This window comes from Thalassophryne amazonica, chromosome 5 (genome assembly GCF_902500255.1).
Source record: "Thalassophryne amazonica chromosome 5, fThaAma1.1, whole genome shotgun sequence".
Taxonomy (NCBI): domain Eukaryota; kingdom Metazoa; phylum Chordata; class Actinopteri; order Batrachoidiformes; family Batrachoididae; genus Thalassophryne; species Thalassophryne amazonica.
In genome coordinates this window covers 74,840,227-74,860,873 of record NC_047107.1, presented here as the reverse complement: position 1 = coordinate 74,860,873, position 20,647 = coordinate 74,840,227, and the positions used below count along the sequence as shown (strand labels likewise).

General features: G+C 41.6%; 1 protein-coding gene across 2 annotated transcripts; it reads right to left on the bottom strand.

The window, feature by feature from the left end:
• Positions 1–666: 666 nt before the first annotated feature.
• On the bottom strand, positions 667–16,174 carry nim1k (NIM1 serine/threonine protein kinase). 2 transcript variants are annotated; one of them, XM_034170552.1, is made up of 6 exons: positions 16,090–16,174; positions 14,658–14,906; positions 13,775–13,887; positions 4,362–4,483; positions 4,101–4,247; positions 667–1,529 (listed from the first exon to the last, which is right to left on the bottom strand). In XM_034170552.1, the coding sequence occupies exons 2-6, from the start codon at positions 14,903–14,905 to the stop codon at positions 771–773; spliced, it is 1,389 nt and encodes a 462-aa protein (XP_034026443.1). In that variant the 5' UTR covers position 14,906; positions 16,090–16,174; the 3' UTR covers positions 667–770. The 2 variants fall into 2 exon arrangements, with proteins under 2 accessions (XP_034026443.1, XP_034026444.1); XM_034170553.1 differs by having other exon boundaries at positions 4,140–4,247.
• Between the last annotated feature and the right edge of the window lie 4,473 nt (positions 16,175–20,647).

Genomic DNA, 20,647 nt, shown 5'->3' with positions numbered 1-20,647 from the left:
TGTTGTGCATTTTCGATTTTTGAGACATATTGCTTTAAGTTTTCTGTCTTGACGCTTTGATGTCTTCCTTGGTCTACCAGTATGTTTGCCTTAACAACTTTCCCATGTTTGTATTTGGTCCAGAGTTTAGACACAGCTGACTGAACAGCCAACATCTTTTGCAACATTGCGTGATGATTTACCCTCTTAAGAGTTTGATAATCCTCTCCTTTGTTTCAACTGACATCTCTCGTGTTGGAGCCATGATTCATGTCAGTCCACTTGGTGCAACAGCTCTCCAAGGTGTGATCCCTCCTTTTTAGATGCAGACTAACAAGCAGATCTGATTTGATGCAGGTGTTAGTTTTGGGGATGAAAATTTACAGGGTGATTTCATAATTTATTCCTCAGAATTGAGTGAGTCCATATTTTTTTCCCTCTGCTTGGTCTAAAAAAGTAACCATTACTGACTGCCACAATTTTTTTTCTTGATTTCTTATAGTGTTTCTTAAAGTCAGAAAGTTGCCATTTGAAATGACTTTAGTTTTGTGTCATGTCTGTGATCTGCTTTTTTCTACAAAATTAAACAACTGAATGAACATCCTCCGAGGCTGGTGATTCCATAATTTTTGCCAGGGGTTGTACTTTGAAGAAAGCTCAATTACAGGGTTCTAAAAAATAAGTACATTTCCATTATACTGTTGGACTCAAATGCATTGTTCCCCTCCTTTTAAATCCATGCAATGCCAACCCAGATTATCGTGTCTATTTCCAGAGAGGAACCAAGCATGTCACAGAATCACACAGAGTTTGGATGTGTGCCGTAAACTACGGTACACTTTTAGGCGTTCCTTTTTATTTCTTCCACTTGTCCCTACTACACATGTGACTGCAGCCATGCTCTCTGTGGCGCGTCTCTTTTGAGCTCGGTGCAGTAGGATCCGATAAACCCCTGTGATGGAGCTTCGGCAGTCTTTTCCTTGGTTGTTAAGGATGTGTTCTGATGTAATTCCTAGTGCCTGCAGTGATACTTTTACCGCCATCTCATCCTCCTCCAGCTCAGATGGATCAGTCACTGCTAAGTAGGTTGGGTCTAGTTTAAAAGGTTCCATAGCCTGTGGGAAGTCCACAGGTAGCAACCATGCACAACTCATCATCTGTTCCACACTACAGCGGTCAGATGGTAGCGGCTGTAGGATTCCCTTGATCAGCCTCTGGCAAGACTCTGGCACCCACGATGGCAAAATGTAGGCCCCCTCCAGGATGCATCTTTTCAGTTTGGCCACAGTGTCTGCTCTGAATGGCATGGAACCCGTAACCATAAAGAACAGCATCACCCCCAGCGCCCAGATGTCAACAAAGATGCCAATGTAATGCTCATCCCGAAAGAGCTCAGGTGCTGCGTAAGGTGGAGATCCACAGAATGTGTTGAGAGTCTCATCACGACGGCTCAGTGTGCTAAAGCCAAAGTCTCCCACCTTGACACACGTGGAGTTGGTACAGAAGACATTTTCCGCTTTCAGGTCACGGTGGATGATGTCATTTTCGTGCTGTTGGTAAACAATGAGAATGGTTAATTGTCACCTATGTGGCTGAACAACTTTCATATTAAGATTATGTTCACCTCAAACATGAGAGCAGGCCTCCTTCAAGGGGCCCAGAGGCATTGTGACAGACAAAGCTCTTATCAAGTCATGTTCAAGTCTTGACACTGGGTCAAGTCTCGATTCAATTCAAGAAGAATCCCTGGACACTTGCACTGTGAAGTTTTGAGATTGACTTGACTTTGTCCAGCCTGTCTTTTGACCATTTCTTCTGGTGTGGCACAGGATTATGTAACATTGCCATTTCAAGCAGAAGAAAAACAAGCTATTCTAAATTGATTTGAAATCATTTATTTTTAGTTTATGTGACCTAATGACATAAGCGTAGATAGTTTCATGCCTTATGCAGTGTTACATGCAACATGGAAATTCATAATTTGTGACCTACTTGAAAAAGTACATGAAAATAATAACTGAAGTTGGAGCTTCAACCACAAAAAAAGGGACATGTGTGACCTGTCTTGTGTCATTCAGTGGGTCCAAACTCACCATCATTGGTACAGGAGGCAGGCCTAACCACAAGGCTAACACCAAAGCCTTAAATGTTTTGTACTAGAATGGCTATTGGGGAGTGAGGTTCAAGTGAGTATAATGTCAGAGCACCTCCCGTGGATTCAACAGAAATATTCAGCCAATGGCTCGATACATGTACTTATTTTCCTGTGTCATATTCAAATAAGTAATATTATATAACGGCTGAGTGGATCCTTGTCATTTGATTGGTGCTTTGTATTTCAGATGACAAGGATTATTTGTCTCATTTGTGTTGCATTGCATAGAGTGCAAATTAGGTTCCATACATTTGGTACCATTGCAGTCTGCATGCACACACAAAACAAATCCACTGCACTGTCTGAAGGCTGTTAGCAGGAAGTTAGAACGAAAAGCTGGACTAATTTCTGACGCGATTAGCCTCACCGAATGGTATGTTCCAGCTTTCACCTCATGAAATATTCGTACCATTGAACTCAAACATTCATTATTTGTACAATATAAATATACCACTCATTATGTTTACAATAGGTGTCAAAATCAAACCTCTCATCTGCATCGTGACACCTAGGTAACAGATTAAGTAGGGGATTGTCTGTTGGAGCGAAATATGGTGGGGACCTTATGTGGCTCATGGCCGCTACAGTAGCCATGAAGGCTCAACAGGAGCACTGAACACGAGACGGCTAAAGGGCTCTGGTGAAACGAGGAGTCCTCGATGGCGGATCAGGCGGCAGAGATGATAGCTTGTAACTCAATAGCTGTGAAGGAAGATTAAGGCTGCAGCAGGTCCTGAGACCCCATGTGGGATTTCCAAGCCATCGGACTAAGCTAAGGATCTTTCAAGTACTGTGCATTTGTCGGCATACTACGGCATTCTCATTTTAAATATACCAATGCACATGCATCTCTAGATCAACGGATGTAGATTTTTAGATGCTGTGCTGCACACCTACAAGACTTTCGGCTACTGACAAAAGGTGACTGGGGCAGGATTGTGACCTTCAATATTCAATCAGGAGTAAACCAGGGCTGCATCATCCCCCCTAGGCTCTTCATTGTTTCATGGCAACAACCATCCACCTGATCAATGACAAGGTGCCACCATTAACTGAAACTGTACAGAATGGATAGAAAGCTCTTCAACCTGAACCTGTTGTGAGCCAAGAACAAAATCACCGCCACTTTGCGCCAAGATGTTGAGATGGCGATGACAACAGCGTGTCATCCTTTACATGAAATCAAGATCCTCATCTACAAAGCCATTGTCATGCCAACCCTGCTGTACAGATCTAAGACCCGGACCACCTACTGCTGACAACTATAGACCCTCAAGCAATTCCACCAACACTGCCTCAGGTGTATCCTCTAGATCAGGTGGGAACACTACCACAGCAACATCAGCATTCCAGCTGAAGCCAAACTCCAAAGCATAGAATGTGTCATTATCAAGAACAAGCTTCATTGGGTGATGTCGTAAGGCTGGATGATAGACAACTTCCCAAGCAGACTGCCTATTCCAGCTGAGTGAAGAAAATGGTCCAGATATGGGCAGAAAAAATGCATGAACCTCCTGAAGGACAACCTCAAGAACTGCTCCATCGACTAGAAGACCTAGAAAGAACACGCCAGCTGGTGACTGTTGATTCACACAAAAGTGGACTCTTCAAAAAAAAAAAAAAAAAAAAAAAAACACCACAGAAGACTGTTGTGGTACTGTCTCCCTGGCTTTCTCATTAATTCAGTGCATCTGTTTTCCTGCACAGCTGCTGCCCAGGCAATCACAGCCCCAAGGCACTCTCCACTGAAGGTCTGTGTGAAACAAGCGCACTTAACCACAACCCCTGCCCTGAAACCAGCAGTGAATAAATTCAAATTTATCCTTGGAACAGCAGATATACTGCAGATGTGAGTGCATTCAATGAACAGATGACAGTGTAGCTTTCTATTATTTAACAAAAACAATTATGTTTACCACCGAGTATAAATTTGCATGGTACTTCATGCTGTGCAACATCTGCTGACCATGTGCTTAACAGCAGAGACGATCTGAGAGAAGACGACCTTGCTGTCGCTGTCAGACAGTTTCCCCTCTGTGGTGATCTTGGTGTAGAGCTCTCCTCCCCCAGCATACTCCATCACCAGGTGTAACCGCGACAACGTCTCCACCACCTAAACAATGGAGGGAAACAAAACCAGTAAAGTGGGAAAGTGCTACTGGGAGAGCAAGCTCTGATGTGTTCAGTACAAACATGCTGTACACACATCCGTTTGTACGAGTCAGACCTCATAGAGGCGGATGATATTGGGATGGTGGAGCTTCTCCATACTAGAGATCTCTCTGGACAGCAGTCTCTGGGTCTTCTGATCCAGCTTGGTCTTGTCTAGGATTTTTATGGCTACTTTGTCTGGTAATGTACACAGTGATGGGGAAGGTCAATGATCCACGAAGCATAACACAATGCACATTTCCAGTTGTACAAATCATATAAAATATGCATTTATGTTATAGTTGTTTATACATAAAAGATGCAAAAGCTTCATGTTTATTTTTAGAGAAACCACCCAATTCTGCTTTCTGTATCATCACTTGTATCACAATTAGGGTTGGGTATCGAGAACCGGTTCTTTTCGAGTATCGTTAAGAAATGATTCAATCCACCGATATCAATAGCCCTTTTGTTTAACGATTCCCTTATCGATCCTTCAGAGCAGCTGTTGTTTTTGAGGGTGTTTGTCGGGAAAATGATCATTCCTCTACGTTGATTACAGACCCTGCAGCAGCTCTGTAATCAACCGTTTCTGCAGCGCGACACCACTTTGAAGCGTGAACCAGTGAAGCAATGCTTCAATCCACAAGCTCATTGGTTCGCTGCTCTTCAGAAACAGCAAGTCCGCTTCTTAACCCCTCTCAAAGCCATTAAAATATCGTGAGTTACTTTTGTGTGGATTAAAGTCACTAACTGGGACTCTTGTCTTGAAGATCATATTTAACGTAGGTAACCAACAAAAGCACAAAACTTGTTTGCAGAAGGGCCCACGGCATGTATCTCTCCCTCCTCCCCAGCACCGATGTTAAGAGTGCCAGTCGGGAGCATAGCTCCGATTGGGAAGCGAACCTGGGTCGCTGGCATCCCAGTCCAACATGCAAGCTGTTACACCACCACCTCGTTTCTTGTTGCAGTCAAGAAATGAGAATGGTCCTCCGTTCCGATGACACAGCTCCAAGCGCTGAGCGGCTCTCTGCCGAGACAGAGTCCGGTTGGAACCCTCTTGCTTGCCTCTACTGGTGGTTGGCTCTCACTGCGGTATTGTATCACTTCCTGTTCCGGAGCACAGCGGTGTTTTTCTGTATGTGTTAGCTGTTTAATCTGCGCAGTTAGATTGATCTAGTTATCTAGATTACGATTTGTTTCCCAGTGTAATCTTTACGTGCCTTAACTAAAGCACTCCTTCTGCTGAATCACCTCTAAATTATTTACACATTATTCACTTTGCGTGTTTTTAGGAATCCGCTAGCTTAGCGTAGCTACTAGCTCTTAGCCGATTTAGCATGGCGGCTTCTCTTGTCTCTCCCGCACTTTTCTGCTCTGGGTGTGAAATGTTTAGTTATTCCTCTGCCTCCTTTAGCAGTAACGGTACTTGTAATAAGTGTAGCTTATTCGTAGCTTTGGAGGCCATGCTGGGCGAATTGGAGACTCGGCTCCGCACCGTGGAAAATTCTACAGCTAGCCAGGCCCCTGTAGTCGGTGCGGACCAAGGTAGCTTAGCCGCCGTTAGTTACCCCCTGGCAGATCCCGAGCAGCCGGGAAAGCAGGTTGACTGGGTGACTGTGAGGAGGAAGCGTAGCCCTAAACAGAAGCCCCGTGTACACCGCCAACCCGTTCACATCTCTAACCGTTTTTCCCCACTCGACGACACACCCGCCAAGGATCAAACTCTGGTTATTGGCGACTCCGTTTTGCGAAATGTGAAGTTAGCGACACCAGCAACCACAGTCAATTGTCTTCCGGGGGCCAGAGCAGGCGACATTGAAGGAAATTTGATACTGCTGGCTAAGGCTAAGCGTAAATTTGGTAAGATTGTAATTCACGTCGGCAGTAATGACACCCGGTTACGCCAATCGGAGGTCACTAAAATTAACATTAAATCGGTGTGTAACTTTGCAAAAACAATGTTGGACTCTGTAGTTTTCTCTGGGCCCCTCCCCAATCAGACCGGGAGTGACATGTTTAGCCGCATGTTCTCCTTGAATTGCTGTCTGTCTGAGTGGTGTCCAAAAAATGAGGTGGGCTTCATAGATAATTGGCAAAGCTTCTGGGGAAAACCTGGTCTTGTTAGGAGAGACGGCACCCATCCCACTTTGGATGGAGCAGCTCTCATTTCTAGAAATCTGGCCAATTTTCTTAAATCCTCCAAACCGTGACTATCCAGGGTTGGGACCAGGAAGCAGAGTTGTAGTCTTACACACCTCTCTGCAGCTTCTCTCCCCCTGCCATCCCCTCATTACCCCATCCCCGTAGAGACGGTGCCTGCTCCCAGACTACCAATAACCAGTAAAAATCTATTTAAGCATAAAAATTCAAAAAGAAAAAAATAATATAGCACCTTCAACTGCACCACAGACTAAAACAGTTAAATGTGGTCTATTAAACATTAGGTCTCTCTCTTCTAAGTCCCTGTTGGTAAATGATATAATTGATCAACATATTGATTTATTCTGCCTTACAGAAACCTGGTTACAGCAGGATGAATATGTTAGTTTAAATGAGTCAACACCCCCGAGTCACACTAACTGTCAGAATGCTCGTAGCACGGGCCGGGGCGGAGGATTAGCAACAATCTTCCATTCCAGCTTATTAATTAATCAAAAACCCAGACAGAGCTTTAAATCATTTGAAAGCTTGACTCTTAGTCTTGTCCATCCAAATTGGAAGTCCCAAAAACCAGTTTTATTTGTTATTATCTATCGTCCACCTGGTCGTTACTGTGAGTTTCTCTGTGAATTTTCAGACCTTTTGTCTGACTTAGTGCTTAGCTCAGATAAGATAATTATAGTGGGCGATTTTAACATCCACACATATGCTGAGAATGACAACCTCAACACTGCATTTAATCTATTATTAGACTCTATTGGCTTTGCTCAAAAAGTAAATGAGTCCACCCACCACTTTAATCATATCTTAGATCTTGTTCTGACTTATGGTATGGAAATTGAAGACTTAACAGTATTCCCTGAAAACTCCCTTCTGTCTGATCATTTCTTAACATTTACATTTACTCTGATGGACTACCCAGCAGTGGGGAATAAGTTTCATTACACTAGAAGTCTTTCAGAAAGCGCTGTAACTAGGTTTAAGGATATGATTCCTTCTTTATGTTCTCTAATGCCATATACCAACACAGTGCAGAGTAGCTACCTAAACTCTGTAAGTGAGACAGAGTATCTCGTCAACAGTTTTACATCCTCATTGAAGACAACTTTGGATGCTGTAGCTCCTCTAAAAAAAGAGCTTTAAATCAGAAGTGCCTGACTCCGTGGTATAACTCACAAACTCGTAGCTTAAAGCAGATAACCCGTAAGTTGGAGAGGAAATGGCGTCTCACTAATTTAGAAGATCTTCACTTAGCCTGTAAAAAGAGTCTGTTGCTCTATAAAAAAGCCCTCCGTAAAGCTAGGACATCTTTCTACTCATCACTAATTGAAGAAAATAAGAACAACCCCAGGTTTCTTTTCAGCACTGTAGCCAGGCTGACAAAGAGTCAGAGCTCTATTGAGCTGAGTATTCCATTAACTTTAACTAGTAATGACTTCATGACTTTCTTTGCTAACAAAATTTTAACTATTAGAGAAAAAATTACTCATAACCATCCCAAAGACGTATCGTTATCTTTGGCTGCTTTCAGTGATGCCGGTATTTGGTTAGACTCTCTCTCCGATTGTTCTGAGTTATTTTCATTAGTTACTTCATCCAAACCATCAACATGTTTATTAGACCCCATTCCTACCAGGCTGCTCAAGGAAGCCCTACCATTATTTAATGCTTCGATCTTAAATATGACCAATCTATCTTTGTTAGTTGGCTATGTACCACAGGCTTTTAAGGTGGCAGTAATTAAACCATTACTTAAAAAGTCATCACTTGACCCAGCTATCTTAGCTAATTATAGGCCAATCTCCAACCTTCCTTTTCTCTCAAAAATTCTTGAAAGGGTAGTTGTAAAACAGCTAACTGATCTGCAGAGGAATGGTCTATTTGAAGAGTTTCAGTCAGGTTTTAGAATTCATCATAGTACAGAAACAGCATTAGTGAAGGTTACAAATGATCTTATGGCCTCGGACAGTGGACCCATCTCTGTGCTTGTTCTGTTAGACCTCAGTGCTGCTTTTGATACTGTTGACCATAAAATTTTATTACAGAGATTAGAGCATGCCATAGGTATTAAAGGCACTGCGCTGCGGTGGTTTGAATCATATTTGTCTAATAGATTACAATTTGTTCATGTAAATGGGGAATCTTCTTCACAGACTAAAGTTAATTATGGAGTTCCACAAGGTTCTGTGCTAGGACCAATTTTATTCACTTTATACATGCTTCCCTTAGGCAGTATTATTAGACGGTATTGCTTAAATTTTCATTGTTACGCAGATGATACCCAGCTTTATCTATCCATGAAGCCAGAGGACACACACCAATTAGCTAAACTGCAGGATCGTCTTACAGACAAAGACATGGATGACCTCTAATTTCCTGCTTTTAAACTCAGATAAAACTGAAGTTATTGTACTTGGCCCCACAAATCTTAGAAACATGGTGTCTAACCAGATCCTTACTCTGGATGGCATTACCCTGACCTCTAGTAATACTGTGAGAAACCTTGGAGTCATTTTTGATCAGGATATGTCACTCAAAGTGCATATTAAACAAATATGTAGGACTGCTTTTTTGCATTTACGCAATATCTCTAAAATCAGAAAGGTCTTGTCTCAGAGTGATGCTGAAAAACTAATTCATGCATTTATTTCCTCTAGGCTGGACTATTGTAATTCATTATTATCAGGTTGTCCTAAAAGTTCCCTAAAAAGCCTTCAGTTAATTCAAAATGCTGCAGCTAGAGTACTGACGGGGACTAGAAGGAGAGAGCATCTCTCACCCATATTGGCCTCTCTTCATTGGCTTCCTGTTAATTCTAGAATAGAATTTAAAATTCTTCTTCTTACTTATAAGGTTTTGAATAATCAGGTCCCATCTTATCTTAGGGACCTCGTAGTACCATATCACCCCAATAGAGCGCTTCGCTCTCAGACTGCAGGCTTACTTGTAGTTCCTAGGGTTTGTAAGAGTAGAATGGGAGGCAGAGCCTTCAGCTTTCAGGCTCCTCTCCTGTGGAACCAGCTCCCAATTCAGATCAGGGAGACAGACACCCTCTCTACTTTTAAGATTAGGCTTAAAACTTTCCTTTTTGCTAAAGCTTATAGTTAGGGCTGGATCAGGTGACCCTGAACCATCCCTTAGTTATGCTGCTATAGACGTAGACTGCTGGGGGGTTCCCATGATGCACCGTTTCTTTCTCTTTTTGCTCTGTATGCACCACTCTGCATTTTATCATTAGTGATCGATCTCTGCTCCCCTCCACAGCATGTCTTTTTCCTGGTTCTCTCCCTCAGCCCCAACCAGTCCCAGCAGAAGACTGCCCCTCCCTGAGCCTGGTTCTGCTGGAGGTTTATTCCTGTTACAAGGGAGTTTTTCCTTCCCACTGTAGCCAAGTGCTTGCTCACACGTTTTGACCGTTGGGGTTTTACATAATTATTGTATGGCCTTGCAATATAAAGCGCCTTGGGGCAACTGTTTGTTGTGATTTGGCGCTATATAAAAAAACTGATTGATTGATTGGAATTAACTTCAAAACAAATTACCGCTTTAAATAAAATGACACCTCTTATGAACGTTGTAATACAGACAAGAAACTACAGTTGACTAAAACGTTTTGTTTTTCCTCCCAAAATGAGAAGTGCTGTATTCTTTATGAATTACATCCTGACGTGCAGCACAGCACAACTGATGTATGGAAAGACATTCATGCTAATAATATCTGAAAGGAAATGCTTTTGACAATAACTACAGATTTTGTTTATTTCTATTTATGTCCAGAGATCAAGGATCCACCATGTAGAGTTTATTATGTCCAAAGTTTAAGGATCCAGTGACCAATTTCATATTTATTTACTTTAAGACTCCATAAAATGTTGTTCAATTTCAATTTAATTGGCTTATAAAGCGCCAAATCACAACAAAAGCCGTCTCAAGACGCCTCACATAGAACAGTTCAACATAAAAAAATAAAATAAATAAAAATTTCAAAATTCAAATACATAATTAAAAACAGAAGTAAAAGAATAAAACAGAAAAAAAAACTATTCATAAAAAAGAATAAAAATGGGCTTTAAGTCTTGACTTAAAAATGTCCACGGACTCCGACTGCCTCACGGTAGCAGGAAGACCGTTCCACAGAGCAGGTGCACGATAAGAAAAAGCTCTTTGACCCGCTGACATAGAAAACCTGTAAAGCCTACTTTTAGTACACAAAAAATTCACAAGAGGCATCGATAAGGAATCGGCTCGATAATGGTATCGATAAAATGTTAGATACACATCCCTAATCACAATTCTGTACAGGATGATATTCTAGCATGAATACTGGTCATTGTACATAGTGTTGAGCTGGTGAATGTTTTTACAACAGCTAGAGGGCTAAGTCTATCAAAAACATTGTATGGGGATTTTTTTTTTTTTTTTTTTTTTTTTTTAAATAGGCTGGGGACCTCCTGCAAATTTTAATATCATGCTTACGCAGAACAATGTGAAGGTTCAGTGTCCTGCTCAGACTGTCTAGGTTGGCCATTGTTCTGGATCAAGACTTTCAATGACTTCCTGGAATTGGCCATCCGTAGTGTTTCTGTATGCGGTTAAAGTGTCAAACCTTGAGGGACATGTGCTTATCTCAACAGTGACAGTTGTGTCTCTGGTACTCTGCCTCTAAAGTCAACAGATGCCCAGGAGGAGCTTATGGAGTCATGAGGTCACTGGACAGAAGTGTTTGGTAATGCCAATACCTTTGCAGGACATCAAATGTTCAAGTCTTTAAGGGCCTGGTGCTTTAGTTAACTAAGTTTGAGACTGATGAAGCCACCTCAATAAATGGCAAATAAAAAAAAAAAAAAAAAAATTATATTTCATCTTTTTATTCAGACAAAATTATTATTTCTTCAGAACAAACACTTTTCTTCAGTTTGTTCATTACACTAATTCTTTTTACTACTTCTTTAGAAGAAGTAGAAGAAGATAACCTCTGTTAACGTATTAGCCAAAGTCTTTGGGCAACTCCATTTTGTGATCAAAAAAGACTGGATTTTATTTGAGTCTATGTACACAGTGTGGAGTGTGCGGTTTAGGAATATTCTGGTTCATCATTTAATAATCAAAGAGATTATTGCATGTGGAGCAGACCATTTGAGCACATTAACACCGCGTCAATTCCGTTGTTGGGAATACTCAGTTTTGGTTGTGAAGTTCTTTGTCAATGAAACATTTCCCAAAGTGACTGACAGTGGTTCAACAAAAAAGTGACTCCAATGCAAACCCAGCTCAAATGTGGCATTTAGCACCGTACAGGAACAGGTGCCTATTTAGTCAGTTGTGGGTGTCATTGGCAGGATATTTTGCTGTTTGATAAAAATGGTTGTACATATTTCCTTGAAATAAGCATGACTGCATTATATATTGTATTCTACTGAGCCTGACGATCGCCAAAGATATGAGGAAAAGTAGAGAAACCGTTACATTCACTCATCTTACAAACACACGTGACCAGACTGTATTAAATGCATGCTGAAAGTAATTGAACCCGTTTATAAAGTTTTCCTCTGTCATTTATTTATTTAGTGGGTGGATGGAACAAATATGTGGTCGGACTTACTCATTGAAGCTGGTTTTTCCACCTCTGAACAGTTCCCAAGGATCCTCTAGAGGAGGGGTGCCCAAGTTCGGTCCTCGAGATCTACATTCCTGACACTCTTAGTTGTCTCCCTGTTCCAACACACCTGACTTTAATGAGCCTTTCATTGGATTCAGGTGTGTTGGACCAGGGAGACTAAGAGTGTCAGGAAGGTAGATCTCAAGGGCCAAACTTGTGCACCCCTGCTCTAAAGACATGGTACGAAAGAAATTCAGTCAACTTAGGTCACTGGTTAGCGTTCAAGTCTCACAATCAGGAAGAAAGGCAGGAATCACCAGGACCCTAAAGATTTTGACCTTCATTCTCCTGCAAAGATAGACATCTCCAAACACCTCTGCCCATTAACCTCATGACTCCATAAGCAATTCCCAGGCATCTCTCAATTTCAAAGGCAGAGATGTGAATGTCATTGCTAAGATAAGCAAATGTCTCTAGTACAAGTTCAACACTTTCACCACATACAGATACACTTCTGATGGCCGAGACCAAGAAAGCATTAAAAGCCTGGATCTTATGTGTCCAGGACAAATGCAGGCACTCCGATAACTCACCCACCTTCTCAAATGCTGCAATCAGGGCATCACTGATTAATGCAAGAATCACACTAACCAAAGCATTTTCTCTGAAGTGAGTTAAACTAATGCTCTGATTAATAAGGAGGACTAGCTGTCATGAGAAATCAATATTCTTTATGGTCCCCATGAAATCACCATTACTCTCATTTAAAATGAAACTGACTTTTGTCAGTCAAGGAACATTGGTTTTTCTATCATACTGCAATGGTGTCAATGCAAAAGCTGGACAATGAAGACTACATATATCATCCTGAAACAAAAGTTAATTTCACACCCCGTACAAGCTGTGGGGAGGAAAATGTAATGTAGTGACGCAAAGGAATCTGTATAAATTTATGGGACGTAAAGACTAGAATGTTTTGCGCGCATCAAAATCAAACCAATGATATCCATCTGTGAGACTTTAAATGATTGAGAGAGGAATAAAATAGACCTTACACTAGGTAATAGAATACAGTGAAGTTCAAAGTGGTAATATGGTGTTGAGATATCTAATTGTGTATCAGTATGCATTATTCAGGCTTAGGCTCCCGTTCAGCTTTCAATAGGAGCATTCAACATGCAGTGGAGGTCACATTGGGGGTTTTTTGGAGGACGAAAGCATAGCACATACACAAACATGTACACATGTACTACATGTGCACAGCCTGAAGAACACTTACCAATGACAGCATATACAACAGTGAGCAGGCACACAACCAGTTACACGCTCATTCTCTGTGGCCTTTGATGAGGCATGCTGCAATTTCAGCTGTCGCTAAGGAAACTAGACATCTCTAATCAATCCATCTGTTCGAGGGCAAACAATCTGTCTCTTTGTGGCTGAATCAGCCCCCAGGCCAGGCCCACGTGAATTACCTCACAAGAACACACTTGTTAGTGTTGCAACCCACTAATGAAAACAGCTCATCAGCCAAATTGTCACTTAAATCAAATAAAATGCTTATACCAAGGCTTTTTATATTAAAAGTAATGTGTGGGGCTTCCAAGCACCTGATGGCTATTCAATCAAAAGGACCTAATTTGAATTTATCTTGTGCCCCTCAGCTGATCTTCAGTTTCAAGCTGCATCACCGGGTTTGTAAGTGCTCCACTGCAGTGCCTTACCTTTGGTGAGGGCGTGAATTCCTAACTTCACATGGGAGAAATTTCCACAGCCAAGTTCTCCTCGGATTTTGTAGAAGCCGATTCTCCTGCCCACTGTTAACTCGCGGACTACCCTGTCACCATGTTAAAAAGTAGAATGTGTGTAAAAATGTGTTTACCACTGCATCAGAAATCTAACATACTCAATAAAAAAAACTTTCTTGTATCAATTACTACATGATGGGTCACCCTAGTTAGCAAATAAGCTGAGGCTAATGGGCTAATGCTGGTTTGGGTATTTGGGCATTTTTGTGGGCAGGATGGTGTTTTTCATAACAGCTGACTTGGGTGCAAGTGTTTAAAAACTATAACTGGCATACTGCCTCACCAATCATGGCATCAGTGCAGCTAATGTCACCAAGCTATGGATACCTGCTAATTCCTACTAACGGTGCTAACATACAAATTATATAACATTACAAATTCACTTGACTGATACTAGAGCAAAGACTTCTTAGATGTTCCATTGGTACAGTTATTTTTGCAACAAGTCATGTTATCTGAGACATTTCTAATAAAATGCTCAGAAAGAACAAACATAGTTGAGTTCACAGCAGCTAGCAGCTTCTGCTAGCTGAACAGAGGCTGCCATTTGCACTGGACACACACACACGCACACACGCACACACACACGACGTTACTGCTTGGATTGATAACATGGCGAAAAGAGAGCATCACTGCACAACAGAATGCAAAAAAAACAAAAAAAGAAAAGGCAATTGTTTTATCTTAAGGTAATTTTGTAATCATTGGAAGGAAAAGTCATAGCTGAAATCAAAATTCAATTTAATCACTGTGCCCTAATCAGCATCATGAGGTAACTGGAATAAGCCTTGCTACTGACCGTTCATCCTGACACATATCCAGGTTCAGCCTCTCCAGCGGTGTGAGGCGGCGGATGGAAGCTCCCTCGTCGTCAGTGTTGATATCTGAGCTGTCCTGGTGGCTCCAGCGGTTAAACCTCTGGACACAAGCAACTCCAGCTGAGCCTCCAGGAGATTCCCCAGAAGTGGAGCTCCTGGTGTTCCCTGCTGCAGCAGCCCCGGCTGGAGGCTCTTCTGGGCTGCTATCAGGGGGGCAGACAGCAGTCATCCTGCAGGGAAAGCCCAAGACAAAGTGGGCTTAGCTCATTGCTGCTAGCCAGCAGGAAAAAAAAAAAAAAAAAAAAAACAACAACAACACACACACGTGACACATTTGATAATTCCTGTCATCATTCTGTACAAAATGTCAGAGGCACTCAGAAGAACACAGTTCTGCCATTGTAAACAGGCACTTTGATGATATGAACCCTGATCCATGCGCCAACCCTTTGACCATATGTTTGATTCTAATCCCCCAGCAACCGTAATGCCGGAAGGGGATTTGTCTGTCCATGTGTGCAACAGTCACACTTGCATTTGAATGAACAATATGTATTTAAGTGACTGTCACCAAATTTAAACTGAACATCCTAAATAAATGCATCTCATTTAAGTTCAAATTTGAGCGTGACCAGGTTTCACCAAGAGCCCCTAAGGACCGCACGCTTTACTGAACAGAGTATTGATTAGAGAAATTTCCCACCAACTGTAAGTCCCCCCCGTATCATATTCCTATTATAACCAACCAGCCACAAAAAACCCCAACCATGGTCTATATAAATTATAAACCTTTCAGCTTTAAATTTTGAAAGCAGAACTGCCAATATTGTATTCACCCAAATCCTAAAGTGGTAGTGTGGCTATCCATGTACCTTTTGGTGATAGTTTCTGGTTTTGTTTTTATTCCTTGATTTAATAAGTTGTTCTTGGCTCATGTCTCACACCTTCCCAAATTTTCTGAAAATCAGTGCCCACGTTTTTAAATAATCCTGGAGGAAACCAAACAATCAAATCAATGTACATGGGAGAAAGCATAACCTCAGTGATGGAGCCAACAACCTTTTCTGATGCACAAAGATCATGCTTACTCTCACACAGCATGCAGTCTGAAAATTAGGGTCGTGCTTCAACATCGTACTCCTTGCAGGTTAATCTTAACAGCTCGTGAACTGAAATTGATGACGTTCGCCGTGTTATATAATATGCTTTGTTCAAACTCTTAATGACATACACTACAGCCACACGGTAAGCACAACAGAGAACCGCACAATCCACGATACTACAGCAAAAGAAAAACAGTGACGTGTACTATATTATTATTCTCATTCAGAAAAATCAATGACCTGTCACTCTGTTAATTAAAATATAAGTGCATATAAAAGAAGCTGATACAGACCCAAAACTCTGACTTACCTTCCGACCCATTAATACAGCAAATCCCATCAAGATCCTAATCCAGATTTTTTTTTTTATATATATCCATTTAGGAAACTTAGTTAAAAAAACAACAAAACAAACCAACCCAACAACAAATTCTAAGGTATGAAGGCCGTTGTTGTATATGTCAGCCAAATGAGGCAAATCCTATCATCTATGAACAAGGACATGCTGCATCCTGTTGTTGGAAAACCTGCTGCACAGAAAACTGTCCTCACCAGAGTGCACCATCATGGAAAATCTGTCACCTGAAGAAGGAAGAACTCTCTTTGCATTACTTGCTGTCTGATTTTCCCTTCGCCGATGCTCTTGGAGAAAAGGTGAGAAGGATGAAGGGAACAGAAGGACCATGTGGCAGTGTTGCTTCCTAATGCAGATCTCTGCAGAGCTTTAATGGGCCTGTCTGGTCTCCGGGGTATAAATAGGCCATGAGTTGAGAGCACTGTGAGGAGGGGTTAGAAGAAAGCAGCTGAAAGGATGTCAGGGTGATGCCACAAACTAACCTAGAAGGAAGCACAGGAAAGATAGGTGTATTTAAAATTTTATACACACACACACACACACACACACACCTGCATCTCGACTTCAGTATATTATAATCCCATAATCCTGTCATTTTCCTCTTTGGTTTTGTAACCCAAAATATTTCATGTTTATGTCCAACACACTCCAAAAATTTATTTGAAATACAAACAGAGGTTTCTGATATCCACCAATGTGAATCACCTCCAAAATTCAGTAGAGTCTTCCATACCCCAATATCTATCTGTGGTGCAAATGTGGTGAGAATCTGTGACGTAGTTTTGACCTCATCCTTCAAAACCTATATATAAAGTGAAAGCCTGATCCAGAATCTGGATCACCTCCAAAATTTAATGGCCTAATATCTATCTGGTGAAAATTTGGTCAAAATCCATGCAGCAGTTTTGACGTAATCCTGCTAACAGACAGACAGAGATAAATAAATGGATGTAATAAAGGATTAAATCAGTCACTTACAGCTAGTTTTCTTCGGACAGGTCAATGGATGGATTCATGAACATTTCCAAGTAATAAAATCCTCCTCTATGCCACTTCATAAAGCTGTATAACTGGTGATGTGACAGACCAAAGCTGCACTATGCACAGTTTCTACAACCACAAACACAGAAGCCTAGAACTGCCTCAGAGTTCTCTTAATGTCTCCATGGTGGCTTCCCTGACTAGCCTCCTTTCACCACTGAACTAGTATAAACTCACTCTGTTGTGTCTTTGGCATTTGATACGCCTCCAAACTAGACGTCCCGGTTTATATTTCATCTTTGCAGTAATGCCCAACATCAAAATGCAAACTTTGTGAGTCTGGACACAAACCTAGTTTTGATAGTTGCTACATTTCTGAAACACTCAAAGTATTGAATTAAGTAAAACTGAAGCAAGTGATTCATAATTTTAAAATGTATAAAACACTAAATTAAACAAAACGGCAGAAAATGATTTTTCATTCTGAAACTCATGAAACTGCTTCACTATTTGAAAACACTCCAAACACTGAACCAAGCAACTCCTTCAGATTAAGAGTTTCTAATTAATAATGGTGACACTCAGCTTCGCTGCGGTCTGGGCATAGATTGATTCAGCAAAGAACACAGCATCATCTGCAAAGTTAAAGTTAGTTCAACCTTCCTCACTGACCAAACACTTAGGTTGCTGATGTCCACAACCCTACCAAACACTCAGTCCATACAACTACAAAAGAGATTCAGAGCCAGAATTATATCCCTGATGAATAGCAAAATTCTCTGGGAAAACTTCAGACTATCCTGGCTCTGCACAGTACTCTGGAAATTCTAGGGTTATTGAATTGCTATAACATTTGTATAATACATTTCATCTTACCATTAAAAATTTACTCTAATTGCAAATTTGGTTACCACAGAATTGCCCACTCCAGCAGTTTATTTATTGGTGATCCCTCATATTTTCAGGATGTCCCACAGAGCAGCACGGTCAACCGAATCAAACACTTTGGAAAATCAACACAGGCTAAAAATATATTCAAGGTTGTGATCAATGTCTACTCAGAAGTAGGGAGTAGCTGGATGAGTTCTTGCTTGTGAAGTCAGGCTGCTCAGGTTAGAGTCAAGTAACAGACTAAATCCTGTCAACAGCGATCCATGCAACCACACAGTAAATTCACCAGTGTTAATTTAACATTGGTAATTTTACTGTGCACCTTTCCCTGCACAGAGAGCTGTGTCATACTCCTGTAGTGGTGCATCCTTTTCTATCCAGAGTAGGATGACAAGGCCCTTTTTTCCTGTCCAGAGATGAAATCCATCTCCCAGAGTTAAACAAACATGGTTTGCAATGCCAGGAGGACAGCACCTCCACCCACCTGGGGTGATCCAGTGTCGCGGATCCTGGATCTTTCCCTGCCCTTTGCAATGTCACCAACATTTCATTGTTCATAATTGACTGCAGGATCAGCTGTAAAGAGCAGAGGTGTGCATCTGGAGCTTCAACTGCAAAAACAAAGGTTTGGAGAAAAGAAGTGCTTTGATTCCTCTGTAAGCAGGCTGAAGGTCTTCGGCCCACAGATGCTGAATCACCTGGTCAGACAATCCGCAAACAAATGCCAACTTGTCTACCCTCAGGACCACTACCGCCATCCCACAGCTTCCTACACAGCCTGGAATTTCAATCATGCACTATGATGCCTGTGGATAATATACAGAGTCCCCTCAGATATGAAAAACCTTCTGCTGTGGACACTGGCACCTCAAATGCAATCCCCAGCAGCTTTCAGAGTCCTGTTGAGGAATAACTCTCATATAGCATTTGAGTCACCAGTGGTGTCCATGTCTGAAAGTGTTCCAGTAAGATTACATACCAAGTCCTGCAAAACAGTTCGAGTTTGATCTATAGCTAAACATCTGCATGATTTCAGCTTTAACATATCCAATAATATTACAAGTCCAATTCCAATGAAGTTGGGACGTTGTGTAAAATGTAAATAAAAACAGAATACAATGATTTGCAAATCCTCTTCAGGTTATATTTAATTGAATACACCAGAGACCAGACATTTAATGTTCAAACTGATAAACTTTGTTTTTGTGCAAATATTTGCTTATTTTGAAATGTCTAACACATTTCAAAAAAGCTGGGACAGTGGTATGTTTACCACTGTGTTACATCACCTTTCCTTCTAACAACACTCAATAAGCATTTGGGAACTGAGGACACTCATTGTTGAAGCTTTGTAGGTGGAATTCTTTCCCATTCTTGCTTGATGTACGACTTCAGTTCTTCAGTCTGGGGTCTCAGTTGTAGTATTTTGTGCTTTATAATGTGCCGCACATTTTCAATGAGCGACAGGTCTGGACTGCAGGCAGGCCAGTCTAGTACTAGCACTCTTTTACTACGAAGCCACGCAGTTGTAACATGTGAAATTTGTGCTGGTAACAATCTGGATTGTCCTTTTCCTCCTTTGTCCGGAAGACATGACGTCCATGATTTCCAAAAACAATTTGAAATGTGGACTCAGACCACAGCACACTTTTCCACTTTGCGTCTGTCCATTTCAAATAAGCTCAGGCCCAGAGAAGGCGGCGGCATTTCTGGATGTTGTTGATGTAGATAAGACTTTATTGATCTCACAGTGGAGAAATTCACGTTACGTGAGCTCTTAACACACAAGATGAGTGCGAGTAGAAGAAAATGTGCATCAAACAGCTTGTGCAAAGATAAGCAATAATAATAACAACAACACAATAAAATAAGAAAATGAGGTAGAAATTAAATATATAAGTATATATGCATATATAAACATGACTGGAATTGAAAATAGGAGCATCTTATTTACAGGATGTGGAGTTTAGATGTGATAAGGTGATACTAGTGCTGGAATTTGTAAATAAGTTATTACAAATGATTTGTGGACATATTATTGCATGTGGTTATTTCACAGTGTTATTGTACAGCCTGACCACAGCAGGGAGGAACGACCTGTGGTATCGTTCCTTCTTGCATTGAGGGTGCCTCAGTCTGTCACTGAAGGAGCTACTCAGCTCCACTACAGTCCGGTACAGAGAGTGAGAGGAGTTGTCCATGATGGATTTGAACTTGGCTAACACCCTCCTCTCAGCCACCTCCTCCAAAGAGGACAGCCCAAGACGGAGCTGGACTTCCTGACCAGCTTGTTCAGTCGTTTTCTCTCCCCCTCTGTGCTGCCTGGGGCCCAACACACGGCAGCATAGGAGAGCAGAGGCTTGCTCACTCTAAAGGATCTCAGTCTCCTCAGGAGGTGCAGGTGACTCTGGCCTTTTTATACAGGGTGTCGGTGTTGTGAGTCCAGTCCAGTTTGTTGTTGAGGTGAACACCCAGGTATTTGAAACTGCCCACAGTCTCTGTCCTCTCCCTGGATGTTCACCGGTGGTTGAGGTGGTGGTTTCCTCCTGACGTCGATCACCATCTCCTTCGTCTTACTAGTGTTGAGACAAGTGGTTGCGCTCACACCAGTCCACAAAGCCTGTGATGACCGACCGGTACT

Coding starts and splice junctions, on each gene's coding strand:
- nim1k (XM_034170552.1), bottom strand. CDS start 14,905: ATGACTGCTGTCTGCCCCCCTGATAGCAGCCCAGAAGAGCCTCCAGCC. Junction 13,888..14,657: donor GATATGTGTCAGGATGAACG/GTCAGTAGCAAG, acceptor ACATGGTGACAG/GGTAGTCCGCGAGTTAACAG. Junction 4,248..4,361: donor ATATCATCCGCCTCTATGAG/GTCTGACTCGTA, acceptor TCCATTGTTTAG/GTGGTGGAGACGTTGTCGCG.